This window comes from Amphiura filiformis, chromosome 7 (genome assembly GCF_039555335.1).
Source record: "Amphiura filiformis chromosome 7, Afil_fr2py, whole genome shotgun sequence".
NCBI lineage: Eukaryota > Metazoa > Echinodermata > Ophiuroidea > Amphilepidida > Amphiuridae > Amphiura > Amphiura filiformis.
Genome location: NC_092634.1, coordinates 8762964 through 8785975, shown reverse-complemented (window position 1 = coordinate 8785975; position 23012 = coordinate 8762964). Strand labels below are relative to the sequence as shown.

The 23012-nt window shown below is 36.7% G+C and overlaps 1 protein-coding gene across 1 annotated transcript; it reads right to left on the bottom strand.

Moving 5' to 3' along the window:
- Positions 1-11217: 11217 nt before the first annotated feature.
- On the bottom strand, positions 11218-21208 carry LOC140156702 (beta-lactamase domain-containing protein 2-like). The gene is made up of 8 exons (XM_072179636.1): positions 21145-21208; positions 18870-19021; positions 18349-18512; positions 17157-17293; positions 15992-16217; positions 15214-15404; positions 13852-14103; positions 11218-11621 (listed from the first exon to the last, which is right to left on the bottom strand). Exons 2-8 carry the CDS (start codon positions 19010-19012, stop codon positions 11427-11429), a joined length of 1308 nt encoding a protein of 435 aa, XP_072035737.1. The 5' UTR covers positions 19013-19021; positions 21145-21208; the 3' UTR covers positions 11218-11426.
- Positions 21209-23012: the final 1804 nt, after the last annotated feature.

Below are 23012 nucleotides of genomic sequence, written 5' to 3'. Positions count from 1 at the left end.
CCAGTTTTAAAAGGCGCAAAAAGATTCCAACAAGCGCAACAAAGAGACAACACAGTTTCTTCGATGAAGGGTTATTTAAAGCAGTTTTTATTTCAGCATTTACTTCTCTGTACTTTTATAACTTTCATTATATTTGTCAGTTCTTTTGTTTCAGATTTCTTGTGTTAGGGTAGGTGCAGGTAATATGGGACAGCAGGTAATATGGGACACCTGTTTTCATTTTAACAAAAAGTAGCTTAGAGAAGGTACACACTTTAGGTTGATTTGTTAAGTGTTTAGAGACATCAATTGTGCTTCTAGAAATGCAGTTTTGGAGTCTGTGTATCAAACTCTTGGAAATCAATGCCAAAAGAGTGAAATTGCCCAAAAATTTACGTCGTTTTTTGGCCTGATATAAAATCAATGACGCCACATTTTATGATTGTGTATCCAAATACTCTGGTACTGAGGGTGCATTTGTCACTTTTTATGATCTTTAGGTGATGGGTTAAGCTTATCAGCAGGTAAAATTCCACTGAAAAGTGGCACTTTCCTTTATAAATGATTATTTTCTCTGATTTTCAACTGAATGAGTGCAGGTAATATGGGACACATAGGAAATTGTGTGCATTGTCAATGCGAAAAGCAAAACTATTTAGAAAATTGAATTTTCTTGTTGAAATTTGCATTTAACATTCAAAATCATGTAACAAAAATGTTTTTAGAACAAAAGAGTGATTTTCTGAACATTTTGATTTTCACCATAGAGATAACACAGTGTCCCATATTACCTGCACATGCAGGTAATATGGGACACTTGACGATGACGTCATTTTGACGTCATAGCGTCCAAACAAACATAAAAACAAGATAACATTGCCTGTTTTATTAATCTTAAAGGACAGGTTGTTCATCATAACAATCTCTTTTGGGCATGTCTTCTATAGTTTTTATGCACATAAGCTAAACGTCCTTAATGGTCCCATATTACCTGCAGGTACCCTACTTTTGTTTTAAATTAAAGCCAACCGCATAAATTAGCCATTCACCCGGGCATTCACCACTCTCAAACCAGATGTCTAGTCTGTGGAGTTTTGAATAGGAGCTAATAGGTCAGTTTGTCGCTTTTAAAACTGGACCGTCACCTTCGTCTAATCAAATGCTTGTAACTTTGCTTCTTGAAGTCACATTGGATTCAATGTGGTGTCATAATGTGCAGGATTAGATAGTACATCTATTAAAAAACAAATTTACCCCAATATTGTTCAGTTTGGAAATTGTGATTATTTTTGCAAGTGTAAGGATACTTTATTGGCGCAGTATATTAGAGAGCACTTTATTTGATTTGATACCTGTTCTCAGTGACTTCTGGTTTTTATGTGCCTATCCACAGACTTATCGCTTTTGTTTGCCAATCACGTTTGCAATTTCCTATGGGAACAAATATTTTATTGCCGCATCGAATTCTTAATTTTTTTTATCACCAATCGATATATTGTATTCGAGCTCTTAAATTATTAATAATAGGCTATATTATAATAGACCTAGCCTATGGATACATTACAACCTACTTGATGGGGATGGAAAGGTAGTTTTTGGTGGGAAAAGGTCAACAGTGGTCTAAATTCAAAATTGCTTCAATCTTTTTAAGAGCGGCTACTGCACCATAGCTGAATCATGGAGCTTTAGCAGTAGCCTATATTGTAGTAAACCACTATTACATCTTTCTGACATGAGGAGTGTCACCCCCGCGGTGGGGAACACATTTTCATTATATTCTGTACTTAGGCTCTTTCATTTGACACCACCCGAGGGTCATACCTTCTTAACATTTTGATATATAGGCTATGAAAAGGACCCAAAATAACACTATTGACCCGGGTGGCCGGGTCTTATTAGGAGTGTCACCCCTGGTAGGGAAAATATTTTTATTATATTCTTTACTTTGTTCTCTACCATTTGACACCACTTAGGGGTCACCTTCTTGGCATTTCGAGATATGAAAGGGAGCCAAAAATATGAATATTGACCGGGTCTTAAGAGTAGTGTCAGCCCCCCCCCGGTTGGGTTTTTTTTTTCATATTTTTGACTTTTTCTCTTTCATTTCACACGACTCATCTCCAGGGGGTCATATCTTCTTGGTATTATGAGTGTGAAAAAGGACCCATATGAATATGACCCGAGACTTATGATGAGTGTCACCCCGGGTGGGAAAATATTTCTATATTCTCTTTCATTTCACACCACCCGGGTGGTCATACCTTTTTGGCATATGCCCATTTTAAACCAAAAAGCGAGCAAGTAAGTTAGATTGAAACCATTACATGGCACACCGACATCGCCTGGCTAATAATTACTTTGTTAGCAGAGATACTAAAATAAATACCCGGGATCGATACACGTGAAAGTGCTATGCACGAGTTTGATATCAGACGACAATCTTTGGATACCGGGGTAGAAAATGATGAATATCTCCCGTAAATGATTTCGTATAAAGAAACCAGATGTGGTTCCTTGCACTTGAATATATATTTTGAACAGATATGATAGTCGTTAGCTTGCGTCTTGAGTCAAAAACTGACAATAATTCTGATTTATATGTGCCGAATTATATAGCGCAATGTATAGGCCAATCGTGGTGGTAGTCTAAAAGCATATGACCTATGGAGGTACCATGGTCACTCACACACTAGCGAGGTCAGTCACCGGGCTAATCGGGGCTATTGTCAGTAGCCTAAGTCAGATGTCCTTCGGCCCATTATGCGACTCAAAACTATTATACAGGTCGATACAAAATGGCCATGCGTGGTGGTGGATTCAACCTACCATGGCGATTTCTGCCATGAAGATATCGGGGCGATGACACTGTGCATGGTTCAGCAAAAACTATATACCCACTGTGAACTATACCATGATACCAAAGCAAAGGATTCAGAAAAAGTATACTTTATTATATCTGTTAGCAACCATTCTCAAGTTAAAAGCAAAAAGGTCAAAGGTCATATTTTGGGCTCCACGTGGATCAACTTTGAAAAAAATGCTCTGATTTGTTCATTCTGGAAAACCCACTCCAAGAATAGTTTGCCATATTTTGGATGTTTCGTTACCTCGGTAGAGCAGGGTAAAAGAAGTCAATGACCATTTAACTTATTTGACCCGACCTATTTTTTGATGTTAGGCCTACCTACTTGATTGAACAGTGCAAAAAATCATTGATGAATTGTGTTTGCAAGAGAAACAATTTGAGACTATTTTGGTGAAAATCAGACAATTTTTAGTTTTTGACCTTTGCTGTACCCAACATTCGAAACATACATCACAGATAGGGTAAACTATACTTTTTTTTAAATCCTTTAATACTAGAGGAATAATTTGGTATAGTTTTTAAAATGGTTGGGAGCAATTTTGAAATTTGACCCCTGTATGACCTTTTCCCACGCCAAAAATACCTTTCTACCAAGTATAATTTAATATACTTTTTTGTATGCTGTTCATGGGACATCTCTCAAAATAATATCAGTGAAAACAATTTGTTGCAATTACTTTGACTGGACTACTTGAGGGGGTCAGCCTCCTAAGCACTTTCATTTTAATAATGTCATCAAACTTTTGGTTTGTTCACTTGCTGCAAAAAGGGAAATTTTTGGTGGGGGTTTAATTTTCGCGAATTTCGCGATTGGAGCTTCAACCGCGAAAATAACACCTTGCGAATATATGCAACAATGTATTACAAGTATAGGGCAGGACTTAGCAATCACAAAAATAACATTTGTGAAAATGTGTCTCTTACTCTAAATCACGAAAATAACTGCTCGCGAAAATATCCCCTTTTACAGTAGTACAGGTATACTATTACAAGTGCTAAGCAAATTACTGATTAGTGGCAATCAATTAGATTTACCAATATATGAAATCACAATCTAGGCACTGGTCATTTATCTCATTTATAGTTAAAATGAAAACGGCACATGTTTGATATCTCATTAATCTTTTTGTGAAATAAATGTCAGAAAGTTTATAATATTTCATTCAATAAAAAAGGTGCGATATGGGTTTTGCACAAAATAACATAACTTTTCGTTTGTTTTATGACACGCATTGTCTTTGATATTGGATCTTTCCATTTATTATATTAAGAAACAGTGTTTTTATGTTACACATAAATTACTACATTATTTTAACTAGTAAAATATATTGCTTTGATAGTACAAGTGGAATGTATAATACATAATGAACAGTGGCGGCGCTACGGGGGCAAGGGGGCATTTGGCCCCAAAAATTTTTATTGCCCCCCCACTTTTGAGGCAAAACCCCCAAAATCATGTCAATTTCCACTTTTTGCGGAAATTTTGCGCAAAATTTGCCAATTTTGCCCCCCCTGAAATTCACTTTGCCCCCCTAATGCCCCCGAAAAAAATTTCCTGGCGCCGCCACTGATAATGAATAAGCACATCCCAAAAAGTTACCTCCCTTCATTACATCAAAATGACCCCCCTTCATTACAAGATAATAACGCAAAATCTATGCCTCAAATTTTAAAACTGAAATAGCAAAAAGATACCATGCTTTGTTCTGCAACCACATCTCCACTTTTTTGAGATTTTGGCATAAATGAAAAAAGCCCATATTTTTCTTGTTGGTCCTCTTGATATTATTAGGGTTGAAATATATTTTGTTGAACTTGAAATGTGAACTTGAAAATGGGTTAAAACCTTCCAATTCAAATAACATTTTTGGCTCTCGTATCAAAAGCCCGGATCAAAACCAAATGAAACACTGGGAAGAAATTCAAAGAATCACAGTCATGTAGAAGTAGCATGTGATGAAAACAGACTATCCTCCTTTTATCTGACAACACTGAAGTGTGCTGAGCCCAGGGATGGGTTCTTGATGTTGGATAGATGAGGATTCTGAAAACTCGCCCCAAAATTATACCACATTTAATAGGATACCACGATTTGAGCTAGATTTTAATTATAGGTTAATAAATGTGTTTCACTTGTTGGGAGTGAAATTGTACAAAATAATGGACACACTGAGATACTTATGCATTTAATACACAAGCCCCGAAGGGGGGGAGTGCATTAAACACATCAACATCACAGTACAAGTGCATTATTTTGAACAATTCCTTGAGCAACAAGTTATACCCATAACCTATTTCATACACAAGAAAAAAATCCTGTGATTTTTATAACACAATTGAATACCTGAGTGGAAGAAGGGCCCAACTCCAATTTTTAACAAAAATGAGTTAGACCCAGCATGTTATTGCCAGCAGACTGTTCTTCCTTGTGTGTGAAAGATGAGCCAAAATCCACTCTCTAAATAGTCTTCCACGTACACTTAATCATGGTTTTCATGGAAGAAAGGCCCAACTCCATGGAGTTGGGCCCTTCTTCCACAAATATTGGGTTAAAGAGGAATTTTTGTTCCTCCATGAAATCTGCTTTTCACTACAATAAACTTTCTTGCTAACATACGGTATTACATGTTTCTACTTGTGCAATTAATGGATAATTACCAAATTTCTGTAGCTATTTATAACACATCTGCTTACGGAACTACCGCTTGCAGCATATTAGTGGAAGAAGGGCCCAACTCCAGCTCAGATTAAGACATGTACCGTTGCCATGGAAACATCATATATGATTTTGAATGTATGTAATAATGTATGGCCATGTATTAAAGGTTCCCTGAAGATGAAAACATTCTGTCTATAAAACTTTTCCAAATATTAAGTTTTTTCTTAATATCTCAAAAAACAGTTTTGATGGAGTTGGGCCCTTCTTCCACTCAGGTATTCAATTGTCACTACAAATGTTGGAAAATGCAAACATAGTGCGCGCCCGTGCAATTATACAATATTTATGCATGGCTAGTAATTTACTAATGTGTGCTCTGATTGGTTCTCACTATCTAGAAGTGTATGAATACGAAAATAATAATCCATCAGTTGGTTATATCATGGAGGTATATAAATAAATGGAGAATGATCGCCAGAATTTTAATCTCCTAAGTGGAGATTATCCCGTTACCTCTATTCAATGAGTCACCAAACTTCAATTGACCAGCCACTTCAGCCAAGCTATTGATCTCCACGATGGTTATGAGCCTCTACCATGGTTCATTGATTGTCACTCCCAAAATTTCCTCATAGGAATTGACCCTACATTGACCCGCATGCGGAAGCCTTGTAAAAGAGGCTGTATAATGACGTCAGCTAGTCAATCAGCTAGTTCAAAGTCACCAGTTTTGATAGCTTATAGTTTCAATGTATGATCGTACGAAAACCCGAAGAAATTCGGATGTTCTGTTCTCAAGTTATGAAACTGTTTTTCTACACTAGTTGTGCCGTAACTTGACAAATATACTTAGTTTTCATGTTCATATATTAAGCTTTTAAGGGGGTCTGAGGGAGTTCAAATATAGTGCAAATGAAAGCAAAACGTTTTTACTTTCCGATTGTGAAAAAATTATGTTGGGCCAATTTGGGCCATTTGAGTTACTGAAAGCGAGCAAAATTTACGGAAGTACTTCGAATTCAAGCAAAAGTGATGATCAGACAATCTTTTCTAGAGAGAAATTGATATACGGAATGTATAGGCCCTACATACTTTGTTTAAACAGTTTCTCATAGTTTAGTGTATGATAACCGTGATTTTGGTTGAAGCTTGGGTCAAATTGATTGAGTGCCATGACGGATGACTTTTAATTCTGTATTGTCATGAAATCGTATAGGCCGCATAAATCATCATCATTAAACGTCTCATTGTATAATAAATAATTATCAGTATTTAGGCCTAAATGATTATTAATATTATTAGGAGGCTAGGCTATCATTTTCTTTGGAGGAGGGGTTCCAAATATACGGGGGTCATAACTTTTGGAAAAAAAAAAAGTCATAATTCAATTTTTCATGACCAAAATGTAGGGAGTCACAAGATGACAACAGATAATATAAGGTGTTTCTTTTTTCAAAAAGACTGATTTCTTGATGCAATTTAAGCACTCAATTTTTGGCGAAAATGGGATTTTGATATCAAATAAGTATAAACTTCATTTTACCCTATTGAAATCAATGGCCAGTGAAACAGACTTCACAATGTAATCAGCTTAGCATAATCAATATAAACCTGAAATTGCCTATTCAACAATAATTGGTCATAACCAACGTAGTACAAAAGAGGCTTGGCTGGATCATTCTCCATTTATTTATATACCTCCATGGTTATATACTTTGAAAAATCACTACATCTCTAAACCAGTTTACTGCCATTTTACAACCCATTAATGTTATACCTGCATGTAACCTTCCAAGCTGCAAATCCCTGTTCAACAACTGCCCCCATTTGGGGTGAATCCTTACACTATACAATAAATTCTATTTGAATGAACACAGCCCCGAGGGGGTACTCAGTACAAATGACCATACGGGACGTGCATAAACATGGGTAGCATTTTCAGCCTTCTGGTATGTCAATGACCCCTTTTTCAAAGCCTATTTTGGTATATGAATGGGTCCTTTTTTCACAATTTTCTCAATTTTTTCGGAAAACAGCCCAATTTTTCTTTAATCTGGCCAAAATTTTCCCAAAATTTTGGGAAAATTAGTAAAAACTAAGACAATTTCGGTAAATCGGCCGAAAATTTTGACTTTTGGTATATCAATGGGTCCAAATTTCTTGAAAAATTGGTATATTTATGGGTCTACTTCCAAAATCTCAGCGGCACGTCCCTACCAAAACCAAACTTGAGTACCCCCGGGACACAGCCTGACATAGCGTGACAATTTTTCGCGTACACTGTGCGATGTACACATACAGCTGTTGAAAGCCGTGTTCATTCAATTGAAATATCTAGTATAATTTTCTCTTGATAGTGAGTAATTTAAAGGGAACTGTCCCACCACCACCCACATAAATGTACACATCCATTACAATTTTGATCTAATTGCACTCAAAAATATTGATTATATACAAATTATTTTATAAAGATATTACCTCAGCTGCATGTACATAATTATACATATCCTAAAGCTTTTATGGCAGGTACCTCTTTAGAAACTAACAATATTATTACTATATGCCAATTGCACCTAGAGAATGAAACTACCACCTTTTTTGGCAAAACAAGCTTACAGAATTGCATTGAGATTTGCATTATTGTTATCACCATAGTTATCTAAGAATTTAGAAGACATAAAACAAAATAACAAATATATTGCATTCAATTGCTTTCTTTCAAATATCATTCAAACATTATTTAACATTTTCTAGTCTGCAGCATTTGATTTTCATAAATTTTCATGGTGTATTTATTTCTTATGTCATTTTATATTTCGTATTTGACTTTGGTGAGACATTCAATGTCAGAGACTGTTCTCTCATAATTAGGGGTGTGAGTGACCACATAATTATTTTAAAAATGGTAAGTATGAAAAGTATGAAAAGCTCTGCATTTTGGAAAGCTCCTATACTTTTTACAGAGAAAGTGCAGAAAAAGAACTGAAAATCAAATTAAAAAGTTCTCTCTCTTATATAAATCTCTCAAATTGTAAACACATAATCTTTATATACCCTACTCTCTATACATACATAAGAATTTGTTAATATCCCAGCAAACACAAAATGTTTTGTAATAATTAAACATCAGGTTATGTAAAGGGTATAAAACGTTTTTAATAACATAATGTTATTAAGTGTTGACAAAAATATTTTGCCAACAGGTTTGCCAAAAAATATTTTGCAATAATGTTTTTACAGGATTTTTAAAAATTAATGTTGTTGTAGTTTGTTTTTTTTTTTTTTTTCATATATAAAACGTTTTAAAATGTTTTCATGACCTTCATATATAACCCAACATTTAATTGTTTTGACCAAAACCAAAATGCTTTTATAACACGATTATAACGTTTGAAAACCATTTTTGTATTTGCTGGGTATGGCACCTTGGCATGCCTACCATACTTTATAAAACATTTCTTTATAAAAACATTAAGTACTTTAAATTATCAGATTTACTTTATAATATCTTTGGTTCAAAATGGTTTGGGTCACTGAAAACTTCCTGACAATAATTATAGATTTGAATGTTGCTCACACTACAGCAATCTACTCCAGAAAGCAGACCTGCATTACAGCAATATGTGATGTAATTTGTGAAAACCTTATGTCACATTATCCAATTTTGTTTTATAAAGATAATAAAGGCTAAACTCTTGAACTATTTCTTTATTTTTTCAGGTTGCTCATAACTTTTGATGTTGAAGTCAGAGGTACAAAATGAAAACAGTTCTAAAAAAAGAGTTTCCATGTTTTTTCTACAAAACTCAAGAATTAAAAATGTGACCATGTGCAGGGTTTCCACAGATCACATCACATATTGTAACATATGCTGAAAAGGACTCTGATCGCCAGACTGAAGCAATCACATCAGCATACACTGGACGCCGATCATTTGTGATACCATATATGCAATGTAATATCAAACTAAAACATCAACAAATATAATCTTATTTTTAAGTTTATAAAGACTACACCTAACTATTTTAGAAAAAAGTATTTAATTTTCAGTATGATTTTAAGTTTTTCTATATGAAATAAATCTGTAACTTTTGATTTGTGCAAATGAGGCCACTGTGGTCTGATTGGTAACAGTACAAAAATGTGATAACATGATCATTTGTAATTCAATAATTACTCTCAATCCCAGAGGCTTGTGACTTCTATGTCATCAAACTGGGTGATGAAGGAGTCACAAACCATCTGCAGATCAATAATAAAATTGTCTTAAAATCTCTAAAAAATCATATGGAATGTCCTGCATGGGTCTGATCAGATCAGTCCACATTTCATTATGTGATGTGATCTGTGAAAACCCTTCACATGTTGACATTTTTAATTTCTGAGTTTTTTAGACGTCAAAGTTATGAAAAAGTTATAAAATGATATGTGAAGGGTTTTCACTGGTCACATCACATATGTGTACATCCATATCAAAACGATGCACTTGTCGGCTGCTACATGTGTCTCATTTCACATAATAGCTAGGAATAAATACCAGACTCATATCAAGTGTAGGTCACTTCAAATCATCCCCAAGTCAAATTGTATAAGGAATGTTCTCTGTATTCCTACACAATGTGACTTGGGATGATTTGAAGTGACCTCCACTTTGAAGATGAGTCTGGTTTTATTCCTTGCTATTATGTGAAATGAGACACATGTAGCAGCCAAAAGTGCATCGCTTTTGATATGGATGTACACATATTACCTCCTTCAATGACCTAGTAATAAAAAATATCCCAGTTTTCATCATTACCTACAATACCTGGATCCTGGATTTCTTTACTAGAAGTCAGTTTGACTGAAATTCCACCCCACAATACAATAAGCCTTTTTGAAGTATGGTGGGCACAAAAGGAGAGGGCATACTTTGGAGTGATTAAACTTTTGTATGATTTCTCAGTTGACAAAAGTTTACTCACTCCAAAGTACGCCCTCTCCTTTTGTGCCCGCCATACTTCAAAAAGGCTTATATGATGGATGCTAACAGCGCACCCGTTTACTCCATTAGCACTCCACACATATGGTCACCAGTCCAGGATGCGAATTTTTTTTCCACGACAAGGATGCGTAATAGGACTCTCATACACAGTTATATATCATACGCTCTACATAGTTGAGTGACCTGGCTGTACGCATATTATTTGTACAAGAGACTCACCATGCTCGCAGCTATACCAGTGGTAATAGCATGCAAGTGAAGGGGAACCCACGCTTTGAGTCGTTTTACCTTCGTTATTTCCCTTCTTTTGCCAACTGGGTCTTCAACCTGTTGAGTTGAGTTGAGTTTATTTATCGACATTACCAAACATGTAGGTACATATACACCCCAACAATCACAACAACAAGGTACACAAAGTCCTATAGCTACATGTAAATAGCAGGTCTACGTAGCTCACTGAAAGCATTAATTTAGGAAGAATACCATGACATTAAATCTGTAACACTTATCAAGATTGTATAGACCTACAGCTGGACCTAGGCCCTGGTATTCTGAAATATTTAACGGAAACATTTTAAGATCTGAATAAAACCTCATTTAATTTTCAAAGTACATACACAACACAAATGCTTCGGCCTGTGTGTGAGTACGTAAAACAAATAGTAGCATGTGTGATCTTGTGTGATACATACTGTAGTCACAGTGGTGTTGATACGTGGTAGCGCGTTGAATCGCTGTGACTGTGAGCATGGTGAGTCTCTTGTACAAATACTATGCGTACAGTGGTGGTCAGTCAACTATGTAGAGCGTATAATATATAACTGTGTATGAGAGTCCTATTACGCATCCTTGTCGTGGAAAAAAAAATCGCGTCCAGGATATGCAACAGGTAATTTCTGTCAAACTGACTTCGGTAGCGAAACACAGGATCCACATAATCAATTCTTGGAAGCTTGTATCTTCTTCACACACTTAATCATGGAATCTGTTAATGCGATCCACCTGGGGTCATCACCAGCTGTAAAAAAGCCCCTATTCCTGGTCAGGTAGGTGTGGGTCAGGTTCAATGTAGGATGTGCTAACGACATCTGACCACCAGATCCCGCATGGCCAAAGGCTATATCTATTGATTTCTGCAAGGATTGAAAAAATATGCACAAGTTGGAATTCATGTTTAATGTACTATGGATATCTTTTACTAAAAGTTTAAACTGATATTCAAGTATCGATATCTTGTTCATCATTAAATCCAGCCTAACTAATAGAGGCCCTGCATGAAATTATTGATTGGCTCCAAACAAAGGATTTGAGCCGGTGTCCTTCACCGTAGTTATGGCGGAGTGCAGTCCATTCAATCAAATGTTGTCATCAACCTATTTGATCGTAGTGCAGGGTTATGTGTGTGAGACGAACTGTCACGGTAGATTGCAATCATGCTTTTGTTGAATGCATTTGAGTAGTCCGCCATATTTACGGGATGATACGTCACATGCAAGGCCTCTATTGGAGCTACACCATCATCCATTGGCACTAGTTGGGTGACTTTATAATGTATCAGTGTGAGTATTTACAGTTTCTAGTTAATTTATACAAATTTCTATGTACTATAGAATTGCAAAATATGAGCATTGACCCTTTGCATGGTCATCTCAAAATGAGAATTTTTAAAGCATTTTGGCACCTTGGGTTCATTATGCATGGACTCAACAACATCTCCATCATATATCACTGAACTCATTCAGCCTTACATTCCCAGTAGAAGTGGGTTACGCTCTGCCCAGGACACCAGGCTTCTCATTGTTCCGCATACATGCACTCTAACTGGTGATAAAGCCTTCTTTGTAGCAGGACCTTTTCTTTGGAACAAACTCCCTCGTCATATCCGCCACTCTCCAACGCTGGCAACCTTCCGGTCTAATCTAAAGACTCATTTATTTGATATTTGATTTGTTGTTTGTTCTTGTTTGTTTTTTTTTCTTCTTTATTTTCTTTTGTAAAGCGCTGTGATACATGGTTTTCTTTGTAAGAGCGCTATATAAGTGCCTGCATAGCATAGCATAGCATGGGTTAATTTGTGCAAAGAAAAGCATGCTTATGTCTAGCAAAACTACACTTTTGCCAGGCATGAGACTGCACTTTCCTAAAAAAAACTGAAAAAACTGAAAATGCGCGTGAAATTGGGCAAAAAGTACCAAAAACAGGCTGAAATTAAATAAAGTTGCGGAAATTTTGACTATAAAAAAACTGAATTCAGTTTTTAAACTGAAAATTCTCATGCCTGTTTTGCGCATACATTTGCACAGAGAACCATGTTTTGGTAGTAAGATGGCGGATCTATACAACGGGTCAATTCCCCATTTCTCACTAATTCCCACAATGGCCAATATTTTCTTGATGGTGTTTACTGGTCAATATCAGTACTTTCCACTTGGTACTTTTCGACAAACCCTGAAAGAAACATCATCAATATTGCTCATCTTATTTGGGTATGTAGTCAAGTTAGCTCTATCGGTAAGGCGTTAAACTCTGTTGCATTAGTGTTTGCAAGCCCCTGTCTGGCAATCTCTGTTTGTTCTTGTGAATGCAATTGAGCTAACTTGAAATTCCCCTGGGCAAGGAACTAACTGCTTAGTTTGCCTTGGTTACCAGTACAAGAACTTGATCCTGTCTGCAATATGGTTTATTGCGGTAGGAATATCCCCCGGGGGGGTACTCAAGTTTGGTTTTGGTAGGGACGTGCCGCTGAGAATTTGAAAGTGGACCCATAAATATACCAATTTTTCAATAAATTTGGACCCATTGATACACCAAAAGTCAAAATTTTCGGCCGAATTTAACCCAAATTGTCTTAGTTTTTACAAATTTTCCCAAAATTTTGGGAAAATTTTGACAATTTTGGCTAGATTATGGAAAAGTTGGGCTATTTTCGAAAAAATTGAGAAAATTTTGAAAAAGGACCCATTCATATACCAAAATAGGCTTTGAAAAAGGGGTCATTGATATACCAAAAGGCTGATAATGCTACCCATGTTTATGCACGTCCCGTATGGTCATTTGTACTGAGTACCCCGGAATATCCATGGTGTCCACTTCTTAGCTGCAAATCCCGGATTGTTGTTTAATGGTTTATGTAAGATGTGTCTTGGGCCCCAGTGGTGAGCAAATTCCTGTGAAGTGTGCTGAGGCTTGTTGGTTTATGCCTGAGCCTTGCACACTGTGAATCATTATTTATTTATTTATTTATTTATTGCATCGTATTTGTGCTTTTGTTTTTTTGCAAATCCAACATTAAATCTTGTTCAGAATGAAAGATATTGGCTGAGAGCACCCCTTAGCTAGAGTGCTGTGCCACCAATTACTCACCATATTTGGGTATATTCCAAATCCAACATTAAACTTTGTAGGGAATCCATTCACCATGTCAAACTTGGCTTCCCAATTAGAGGCATCATATAATGAGTGTACAGTTTTCTGAGATAGGAGGGGTTTTCCATCAGGTCCTTTGACACTATATAATATGATGTCATATAATTTGGCTAAAGCACGAGCTGTTCCTATTCCTAGTGATGAGGGCTTCTCAACAGCTCTCACATCAGGATTATTCATTGATCCAAACTGTTGAGGCAAAAAAAAAATTGTTACTTTACTTACTTATAATTGTTTGGCTGTAAAAGGTCCAAAATCGTTGGCCTGGTCAACTGGTAGGTTTGTGCAGGAACTAAATACCAAGGATTTGGGCAGGTAACCTTGTCCTTACATATCGCAATGTCATTTAAGATGGTCAGGACCTTGGCGAGTTGAATGGACACTTTATTATCATGGATTATGTTATGCCATAAAATGCTAAACTTGTGTAACACTTTATGAATAAATGCAGATGTGCTGTTAACTCTTTAACTTAAATAACCTCTTTACTTTGTTACTTTTGTATACTGGCTAAACTTTAGCTTCAATTTCATAGTTTGCATTGATATTTCAGAAAAATTACAAAGCAACCAGGAAGTAAAATTGCATTCCTGCAGTAGGTTTCCAATTTCTAAAAAGATAAACTTTCAAGACGGCATAATCTCTGCAGTCGCAGGAATGGAAAGACAAATTCCTGGTGATCAAATGCTGATATGGATTGTGAAAATGCCATTCACCAGCGGAGATACAAAATGTAACCTGGGAATGTTGAATCTGACATCAGGGCATAGACGCATTGTCAATGAACTATAGAGTACCGAAGTGATGATGTCACAAAAAACCTTTTTTTGCATTTCAGCGTTTTGAATACCATGTATCGATTGGAGCATGATGAAAAACATCCACAGTCAAATTTGGTGGGAATCAGATCATGAGGGCCGAGATATGGCGCATGAATACCTAATTAGCCCCATTGAAATCAGTGTAAAGATTGGCCTGGTTCCAAACAGTTATGAACCGGCCAATTTACCACCAAATTTGGACTGTGGATGTTTTTCATCATGTTCTACTGAAATATGGTCATGAAAATGCTGAAATGCAAAAAAGAAAATTTTATGATGTCACACTTCGGTACTCTATAGCCACTGTGATTTATTTTGCTTCCAAGTTGACTTGAGTTAAACTGATAGCAACTTCTAATCAATATATCGGCTAATCACTCTTCTGATAGAGCTGATAGACTCAATGTAGATGCGGAATATATCACAAAACTTGACAATTCATAGTGACTGCATAGTATGATACGACCAGCATACTTACATGGCATATAGTTCCACAATTGTTGTACACACCGGTCCAGAATGTTGTCCCTGATACTATTCCCCATAACACTCTACTTGATCTATATGTTGTCAGGATAGGTTTAATAAAACTCCACAGTCTATCATCATGTGTAAATCTAGCTGTCCGGTAGTTTAGCTCAAGTGGAAGCCCAATATAAAAGTCTATATCTGTAAGAAAATGATTGAAAAGTTATTTTAATGCTCTGCATGCTTGTTATAGCCTTCAACATAAAAAAGTCCAAACTGGGAGATATTTTCTAGAAATACCAAGAGCTATCTTAAGTTGGAATGACATCACCAAAAGGGTCACAACGGGTCAGTCATGACTCATAGACAACAAGACGACAATCTCAAGAAGCAATGAACCAAATACTAGGTTTGTTTGAACATATTTTGATGCATTTTTCATGCTGATTCCAAATATGGTCGCGTAAATGTACAATTCTAAAATTTTTGAAACTTGTTGTCTGCAGTCGACACCAGCGTGGAGAGCGAATTTCAAGCCTGGACATTAATGGGAACAAATGCTATAAGGTAAGTGATCAATGCCAAATGAGTGGATCAGAAATGTCATCACTTTGGCATTTTGTTTTCGTATCCTACACATACAGTCAGCATTGTAATATTGCATATAATGTCAACAGCGGAAAATGATAATAATATTGATTATTATCAATGAAATATGGATAATTTTGTTCTGCATACATTTATTTACCACTGAGGTGAAACAATGAATAGTGCATCATTTTATTTACCAAATGGTTCAGCAACCTCTTCTCTGAAGTGCTCCCCAACTGTTCTATTTTTAGAATCCACACGGGACAGTAACTGACTGGCTATCTCCGCCATTACCACCATGTGGTACCCACGAGCTGTGCCTGGTTTCCATACAGGGGTAGACTCGGCAAACACTTTACCTAGCTCTTCGTAATTACTGAATAACTCTGTGCTCAGTTGCCTGGATACTATGGGAAGACCAGCCTGGAAAAAGGACAAATTTACAAATCATATATTGCTTTGCGTGCTAGACAATGGCTTCAACATAAAAAGTCAGTTTGAAATATTTTCTAATAATAAAGCTATCTTAAGTACCCCTGAACCAATACTGGGCTTGTTTATACTCATTTTAATGCATTTTTCATGCTGATTCTAAATAAGGTCAGGAACAGTTACAATTCTGAACAGTGGCATAGCATGGGTCATCACATTGGGGGGTGGGGGGGGGGGGGGGGGGGGGGGGCACCGACCGTTATTTTCCTATGGGATTTTTAAAAATTTCAGATCGATCTGCATATACCCTCATGGAAAGAGTAAATGCGCATGAAGGAAATAAGGATTGAGAGATATCCCATTGACATGGCTTGGAAGTTGTAATGTGAATGGATCAGGAATTTCAAAATGGGTTTAGACTAGAGTCCGAAGTTTACCGTTTTCTAAAATCCATTTTCCGTGTTGTAATCCGTGTTGTAATCCGTGTTGTAAAATTTGTACATCCATGTTTTATGAATAAAGCTTAAAATGTATAAACAATGATCATGAATGATATTAATGTCGCAATAAAGTGTTCAATATCGCAATCAATATGCTCTGATTGGAATATATTCTCACGATAATGGGCTGACTGTTATGATGTTTGGATGGATAGGGGGTTCATGCCTTGGTAATATTAACCAATATAGGTCCTACCGTTATTTCGGTATTATTAAACAGTATTTTTATCATAAAAGTTGACACACACAACTCAAGATTATTTTTAACATTTATTTCTCTTATCTTTTAACAATTATTGTCACGTCATACAAAAATTTCATTTTCCGTGTTGTACCTCCGATTCCGTGATTTTTTTCCGTTTTCCGTAAAACGGAAAACTTCAGACTCTAGTTTAGACATTCAGAATGGCAAGTCTTGCTGGAGACTCACCTCATGATTCAACAGCATTCTCACTGTGATATTTTCCTTGCCATTTTGTGCAAACTCTGGCCAGTAATGGGACACCTTGTCATCATACTTCAACTGCCCTCTCTCCACCAACATTGCCATGCATAGAGCTGCCAGTGCTAGGAAAGTAAATTGATACATTTGGTTGCTGTTAATTTTGTGCCCATAACCATTCATCAAGATGTCATTGTTGTACAATTGTATTCACTACTACTTGTACATGAAAACTGCGAGTAAATGAGAGGAATGAGTATGATTATGCGCCTTCAAAATAAAAGTACTGATATATGTTTGCAACAAAAGCAGTTTTTGGCGGGATGCTTGATTAGGATGAGCATCCAGCCAAAAACTGCTTTTGTTGAAAACTCCCTTATATCAGTGATTTTTTTGATGATTTCTTGATGTATTCTCAAAATTGCTCAAGTGGATGTAAGGGATTTTGCAACAAAGCTCTTCAAATACAGAAAAAACAAAAAACTTATTTGGAAGGGCACCATTTTGACCTCCAAACTGAAATTGGCAAAAGGCAGCAGAATAAGAAGAGATAGAAAAAGAAATAATGAAAAAAGATGGAAAGATAAATTCTGCCCATTTTGATACCTGATTTGTGTCAATTGTTAAAGTTCTTATAACATAGTTACCATGGTGACTGACCAGAGAGATGCATATGCATATTCAAAGTCCATGAATGCAAGTATATGCATTATGCAGCATGGCGCATGAGTGGTTGTGGATGCAAATGCTCAAACAAGAAAAGCAAAAACTTTCCATTCAGAGGGCACTCAAAATGAGGTACCAATATGGGCAACAAAATTAAGATTTCGCTCTAGGGAAAGATTAAAATTTGTTTTAAAATCCTATCAACCCAGAGAACTAAGTATAACAACTTTCAAAATCAAGATTCTTTTCAGGATTTCAGTATGAACATTAATGCACACTATATTATATAATGTGGTCTTCAAAATAAAGGAATAAGGTTATGGTTATTTTGTGATTTTGTGGCATTTTCCAAAAATAGTTTGAGGCACTTGATTTCTAACTTAACATGGAGGTATCAAGAACAGGGAATAAAAAAAATTAAAAAAAAACATGGAGGCATGTGCAGCACGGTGGCACCAGCACCTTCCTCATCTACAAGTGCATATTAACTCCTTCCTGGTGGTTTCCTTCTTACCTTTTGTACATGACATAGCAGCTGTTAAGGTGTCCTCTTTCCAGGGTTGAAGGGCTTCATGGTCTGCATATCCTCCCCATAGATCTATCACCTTCTCTCCATTGTAGTAAGCTGCAAACGCAGAACCACTCCCTAAAGGCTCTAAACCAGATTCAAAATTATCCCTAGAAAAAAAAAGTTATAAATTAGGTTTTAAAAACACAAGTATATGTTTCCAAAATAAGTGGCCTGAAAACCTAATGCGAAATGTGTGTTTGTTGTTTACCTGTTATTATTTTTAGGACATAGCGAACAGTACAAACCTAATTTCAATTCGCACATGTATAGTAAACCCTCTGGTATAGGAAAAATACCAGCTGGACATAGCGAACCTATGACATAATACGGGCATAAAATGGGTTGAATTTTGTTATACAGTACATAGCTATGTGTGCAGGCTTCAGAGGCAAAAATGGTTTGTCCTTGGCCCTCCGGCCTGTGAACACAGGTCCATCCTCTACATAACATGCATACATACGTACCTAAACACTTTTGCTACATCCTCAAAACCAGGTGCCACAGTTCCATTGATCAACACTGGTAGTTCTGTCTCAAATAGCAAGGGTATGTATTGCAGCAATACAGCAACAACTATGATGATGCACGATGTTTTGAGAATGCCCATGTCACCAGACTATATCATTAGTGAAAGAAAAAATCACAACAAATCACAGGAGTTTTTATACAGTTCTGAGGTTCAAACTTCTACATACTATCTTTTATCCATTCCACACAGTAAGGGGCTGTGCAATAATTATGAGCCTGGGGGGTACAATTTCCAAATGGCTCACCAAAAATTGCTTGCCCCCTCCTCTCGCCCACCAAAAATAGCTTGCCCCCTCTCAGCCTGCCAAAAATTCTTTGCCCCCCCCCCTCTTAAGCATGCCAAATTTTTGGGATCCCAACTTACAAACCTTAAATGGTCTAGTGTTGCGAGCGCAGCGAGCAGGAAAATTTGCATATTTTAAGCGTTTCCGTACTGTTTTCCTAAGCCTCTTTAGAGCGTATTATTTAAAAGGCGCCCCATGAATGTGTGCCAAAAATCGCTTGCCCCCTCGGCTTGCCAAAATTGCTCCCCCCCTTTTCGACTTGCCAAAATTTTCTGGCCCCCCCAATTTTACCCTCCCCAGGGCTCATAATTATTGCACATCAGCCCCTAACTATAATTGTGTCGTCGTGGATAGTACTAGTACTAGATAAATACTCGATCAAGTATAACAAACCGCTGGGTCTGGGAGTGAACCCTTTCTGAATTTTATATTGATATTAGTAGGCATCCACTAAAAATTGAAGTACTTTTAAATTGATTCAGACCTAACTTATTGGCTGGGAATTGATGAAAGAAACATTTTGGCGTTTAAATAATCTTAATCGGACATTTCATTTCAGATATATGGCCTTTTGAGTGTCATGGTTTTATATAGGGCTGCTAGACTAGAACATGTTAAAAAGTTGAAGTCCAAAAAGGAATACTAATAACTGAAAGTGCAATTTTAAGGTACTTTTTCTTAATGTATTTATTAACTAGCGTTATCTGGAACATTATATTTGCTTAGTTATAACAACATGAAAATAAGATTATCCTGAAAATTAAATCGATTTTGTTGACATACAACAAAAATATAAGACCTCAAAAACCCATAGTTTGTTTGGTGAAACTGCAATCATGATCATATATGGCTGCCATGGAAAATATGTCCATAGAGGAGATGAACAATAAGTGCATTATTTCAAATGAATAGCGGTAGTCTTAAACATTGTTCAATCTTTTAAGGTCAGCACATTTTATCTTCAAAAATTATTATATTTCATCATGGCATAAGTTTGGTAACATTAATCACTACCAATTTTGAGAAATTTGCTCCAACTCAAAGGTTATCTTTACTACATTGAGCAATACACTGTGTGTGCATGGAAGCCATGATGGATAGCATATGAAATGGACATGGTAGTGAGAAGTGCATGATTTGAGATGGGCCACAAGGTAGGCTTAAACATTCTTAAATTTCTTAACATCCTGTACATTTTGTCTTCAAAAATAGTTACATTTTATGACTATGTAAGTTTGCTTGTCTGATTCACTCCAAATTCGGAGATAATTGCGTTTGAACACCTGATGCACGGAATGGTGTCACTTCAACCTGTTGTAGTTCACATCTCATTAAATTTTTCATTAAAAAAAGTTGATCTCTTCATGAAGGAAGGTCCTCTCTATTTGCTGACCAATCAGGAAAAAGTTTGGTTAATGTTTTCTGGTGGAATCAGGAATTTCTTGAAACACCCTGATATAGGCCTACATTTGGATCAAAACAAGTATGTACGCCATTTAACAGGCCCGGGATTTCTTGTATCGATCAGTTTCTCCATAGACAATACGTATGTGAGTGCACGCACACAGTAAATGAAAAATCGTTCTAGTGGAAACTGTATTGACAGTGGGCATCCCTAATATTAGCATAGCGATAGCAAACCTATAGCGACCGAACTTCAGAGATAGCAGTCGCTGCCTGTCTTACATACACATCATGCATAGCAATGCATAGTGACATACCATTAACCATACTGTAAGCTTACATTAGCTTATTAGCTTTAGCATGCATTGCAAAGAAATAATAAATCTGATAAAATTATAATAAGCTTATCTCATCTGATTCCACACAAGCATGCAATACGTGGTGAGTGCTGCTGGTTGTAGTAAAAAGTATTTTTGCAACTTTCCTGATATAACTTATATTATAATATACAAAAATTACTTACTGTTTTTCAGTGAAATGCAAATTCTGGTACATTTCTGCAGCTTCTCAGCTCTCTTCTATTTACAATTCCCGGAAGTGTTTGTGAACAGCTAAATACAACCCGTAGTACGTATCCTCACACAGGTGTTTGGCGGGGTTTTTAAAATAAAAAAAAGAAGGGGTCATAGAATTGGGGTACAAAACCCAGGCAAAACCCTAACCGGTCCCGATATGAGCAAAAAATCCCTAAACATGCGTCCCAATTTGAAAAAAAAGGGTAAAAACTGTCAAATCAGCCATATAGCAGTGTAACTTGAACCGGGGCCATATTGGGGGGGGCACTGGCATGTATAAAAGTTGTGTCCGCGTGAATTGACCCTTTTACAACTTTTATACACAAGTGGCTGGGGCTATATAAGGGGCTGTGCAATAAATATGAGCCCCCCCCCCGGGTTAAATTTCCAAACGGCTCAACAAAAATCGCTTTCCCCCCCTCTGGGCCGCCAAAATCGGCTTGCCCCACCCCTCTCAGCCTGCCAAAAATCTTTGCCCCCCCCTTGCACACGTGCCAAATTTTTGGGATCACAATTTGCCAACCTTAATGGTCTAGATACATGTTGTGAGTGCAACAAGCAGGAAAAATTGCATAGGCCCCCCCCACAATTTTACCCTCCCAGGCTCCCACCAGGGCTCATAATTATTGCACATCCCCTAATGCTGGTCATTTCTGAATAGAAAGTTGCTTCCCTTTGAATTTACTACAAATGGGAAAAGGTGAATTGATGTCGTAGAAACCAGCAGTTTCAATTCATTATGGTATACCCGTCACTGGCGTTTGGCCAGGTGTTTAAGTATATCCCTGATTTAATATTATGGCTTAAAATTGACAGAAAACCTTCCCGACAGTTATCGCTCCTTTTATTGCATCATTTTTGGTAAAGAACTACAAAATTAGAATTTGATTGAAACCACATCAATGGCTGTAATTACACTTCATGGCCGTTTTCACAAATATAATGTTGCTGCGCAATAACTATCTTGCTATTTGGACACAATGGAATAAACATGCATTTATATATATTTGCATGCTTTAAATTTTGTGTGGCATTTTTTGAGCACTATTGAGCACTTTTGTATATTTTTTCTTTTTGATGGGAAAATGAACTTTTGACAATTGTTGTCTTTGTCCATACGTTGAATGGACAAGTTATTATTGTGATAGAAGACTGATCAATGCTGATGGTGGCGGGACGTTTTTCTGTGCACTTCTACGTGTCTTCATGTTAAATGGACATTTGCATTTTGAAACAGACACAGCTGTATACTGTGGTGCGCCTGTATTAAAGGCGGAAAATCCTACCAACCAACCAACCAACCAACCAACATGGCTACCTGTATCTTCACATGCCTTGCTACGTGTTGTGCATTCACTTCCATGACGGTACCGGCTGTATCAAAATGATTGGTACCCATCAACTTCCAGTGATTATGGACAAGATTACCACATCAAAATGCAACATAGGAGCTACCTTAGATTAATGTTATGAATGGTCATAATACTGTATAAATCCTGCCCTTTCAAGAGTTGTATATTGAAGTAAGCTCATCAGGCCAGATTTACCTTTTTAGGGCCCTGGGCAAGATCAAAATTTTTTAGTTTCCCAACCTCACCATAAGGTGATGTTGAAGTGGGTAGGGCAAAAATTTGTGGGCCCTGTGCCCAGGCCCAATGTTAAATCTGCCCCGATTAGGCCTGTCAATATACACTAAAAACTAACAGTACCAAATACTTGATACAGCCTGTAACTTGGGTGGAAAATAGATTCTGGAAAAATTGGAAACACTATAAAAATACTACAGCAGGCACAAAAAGAAACTCGTCAGTTATAT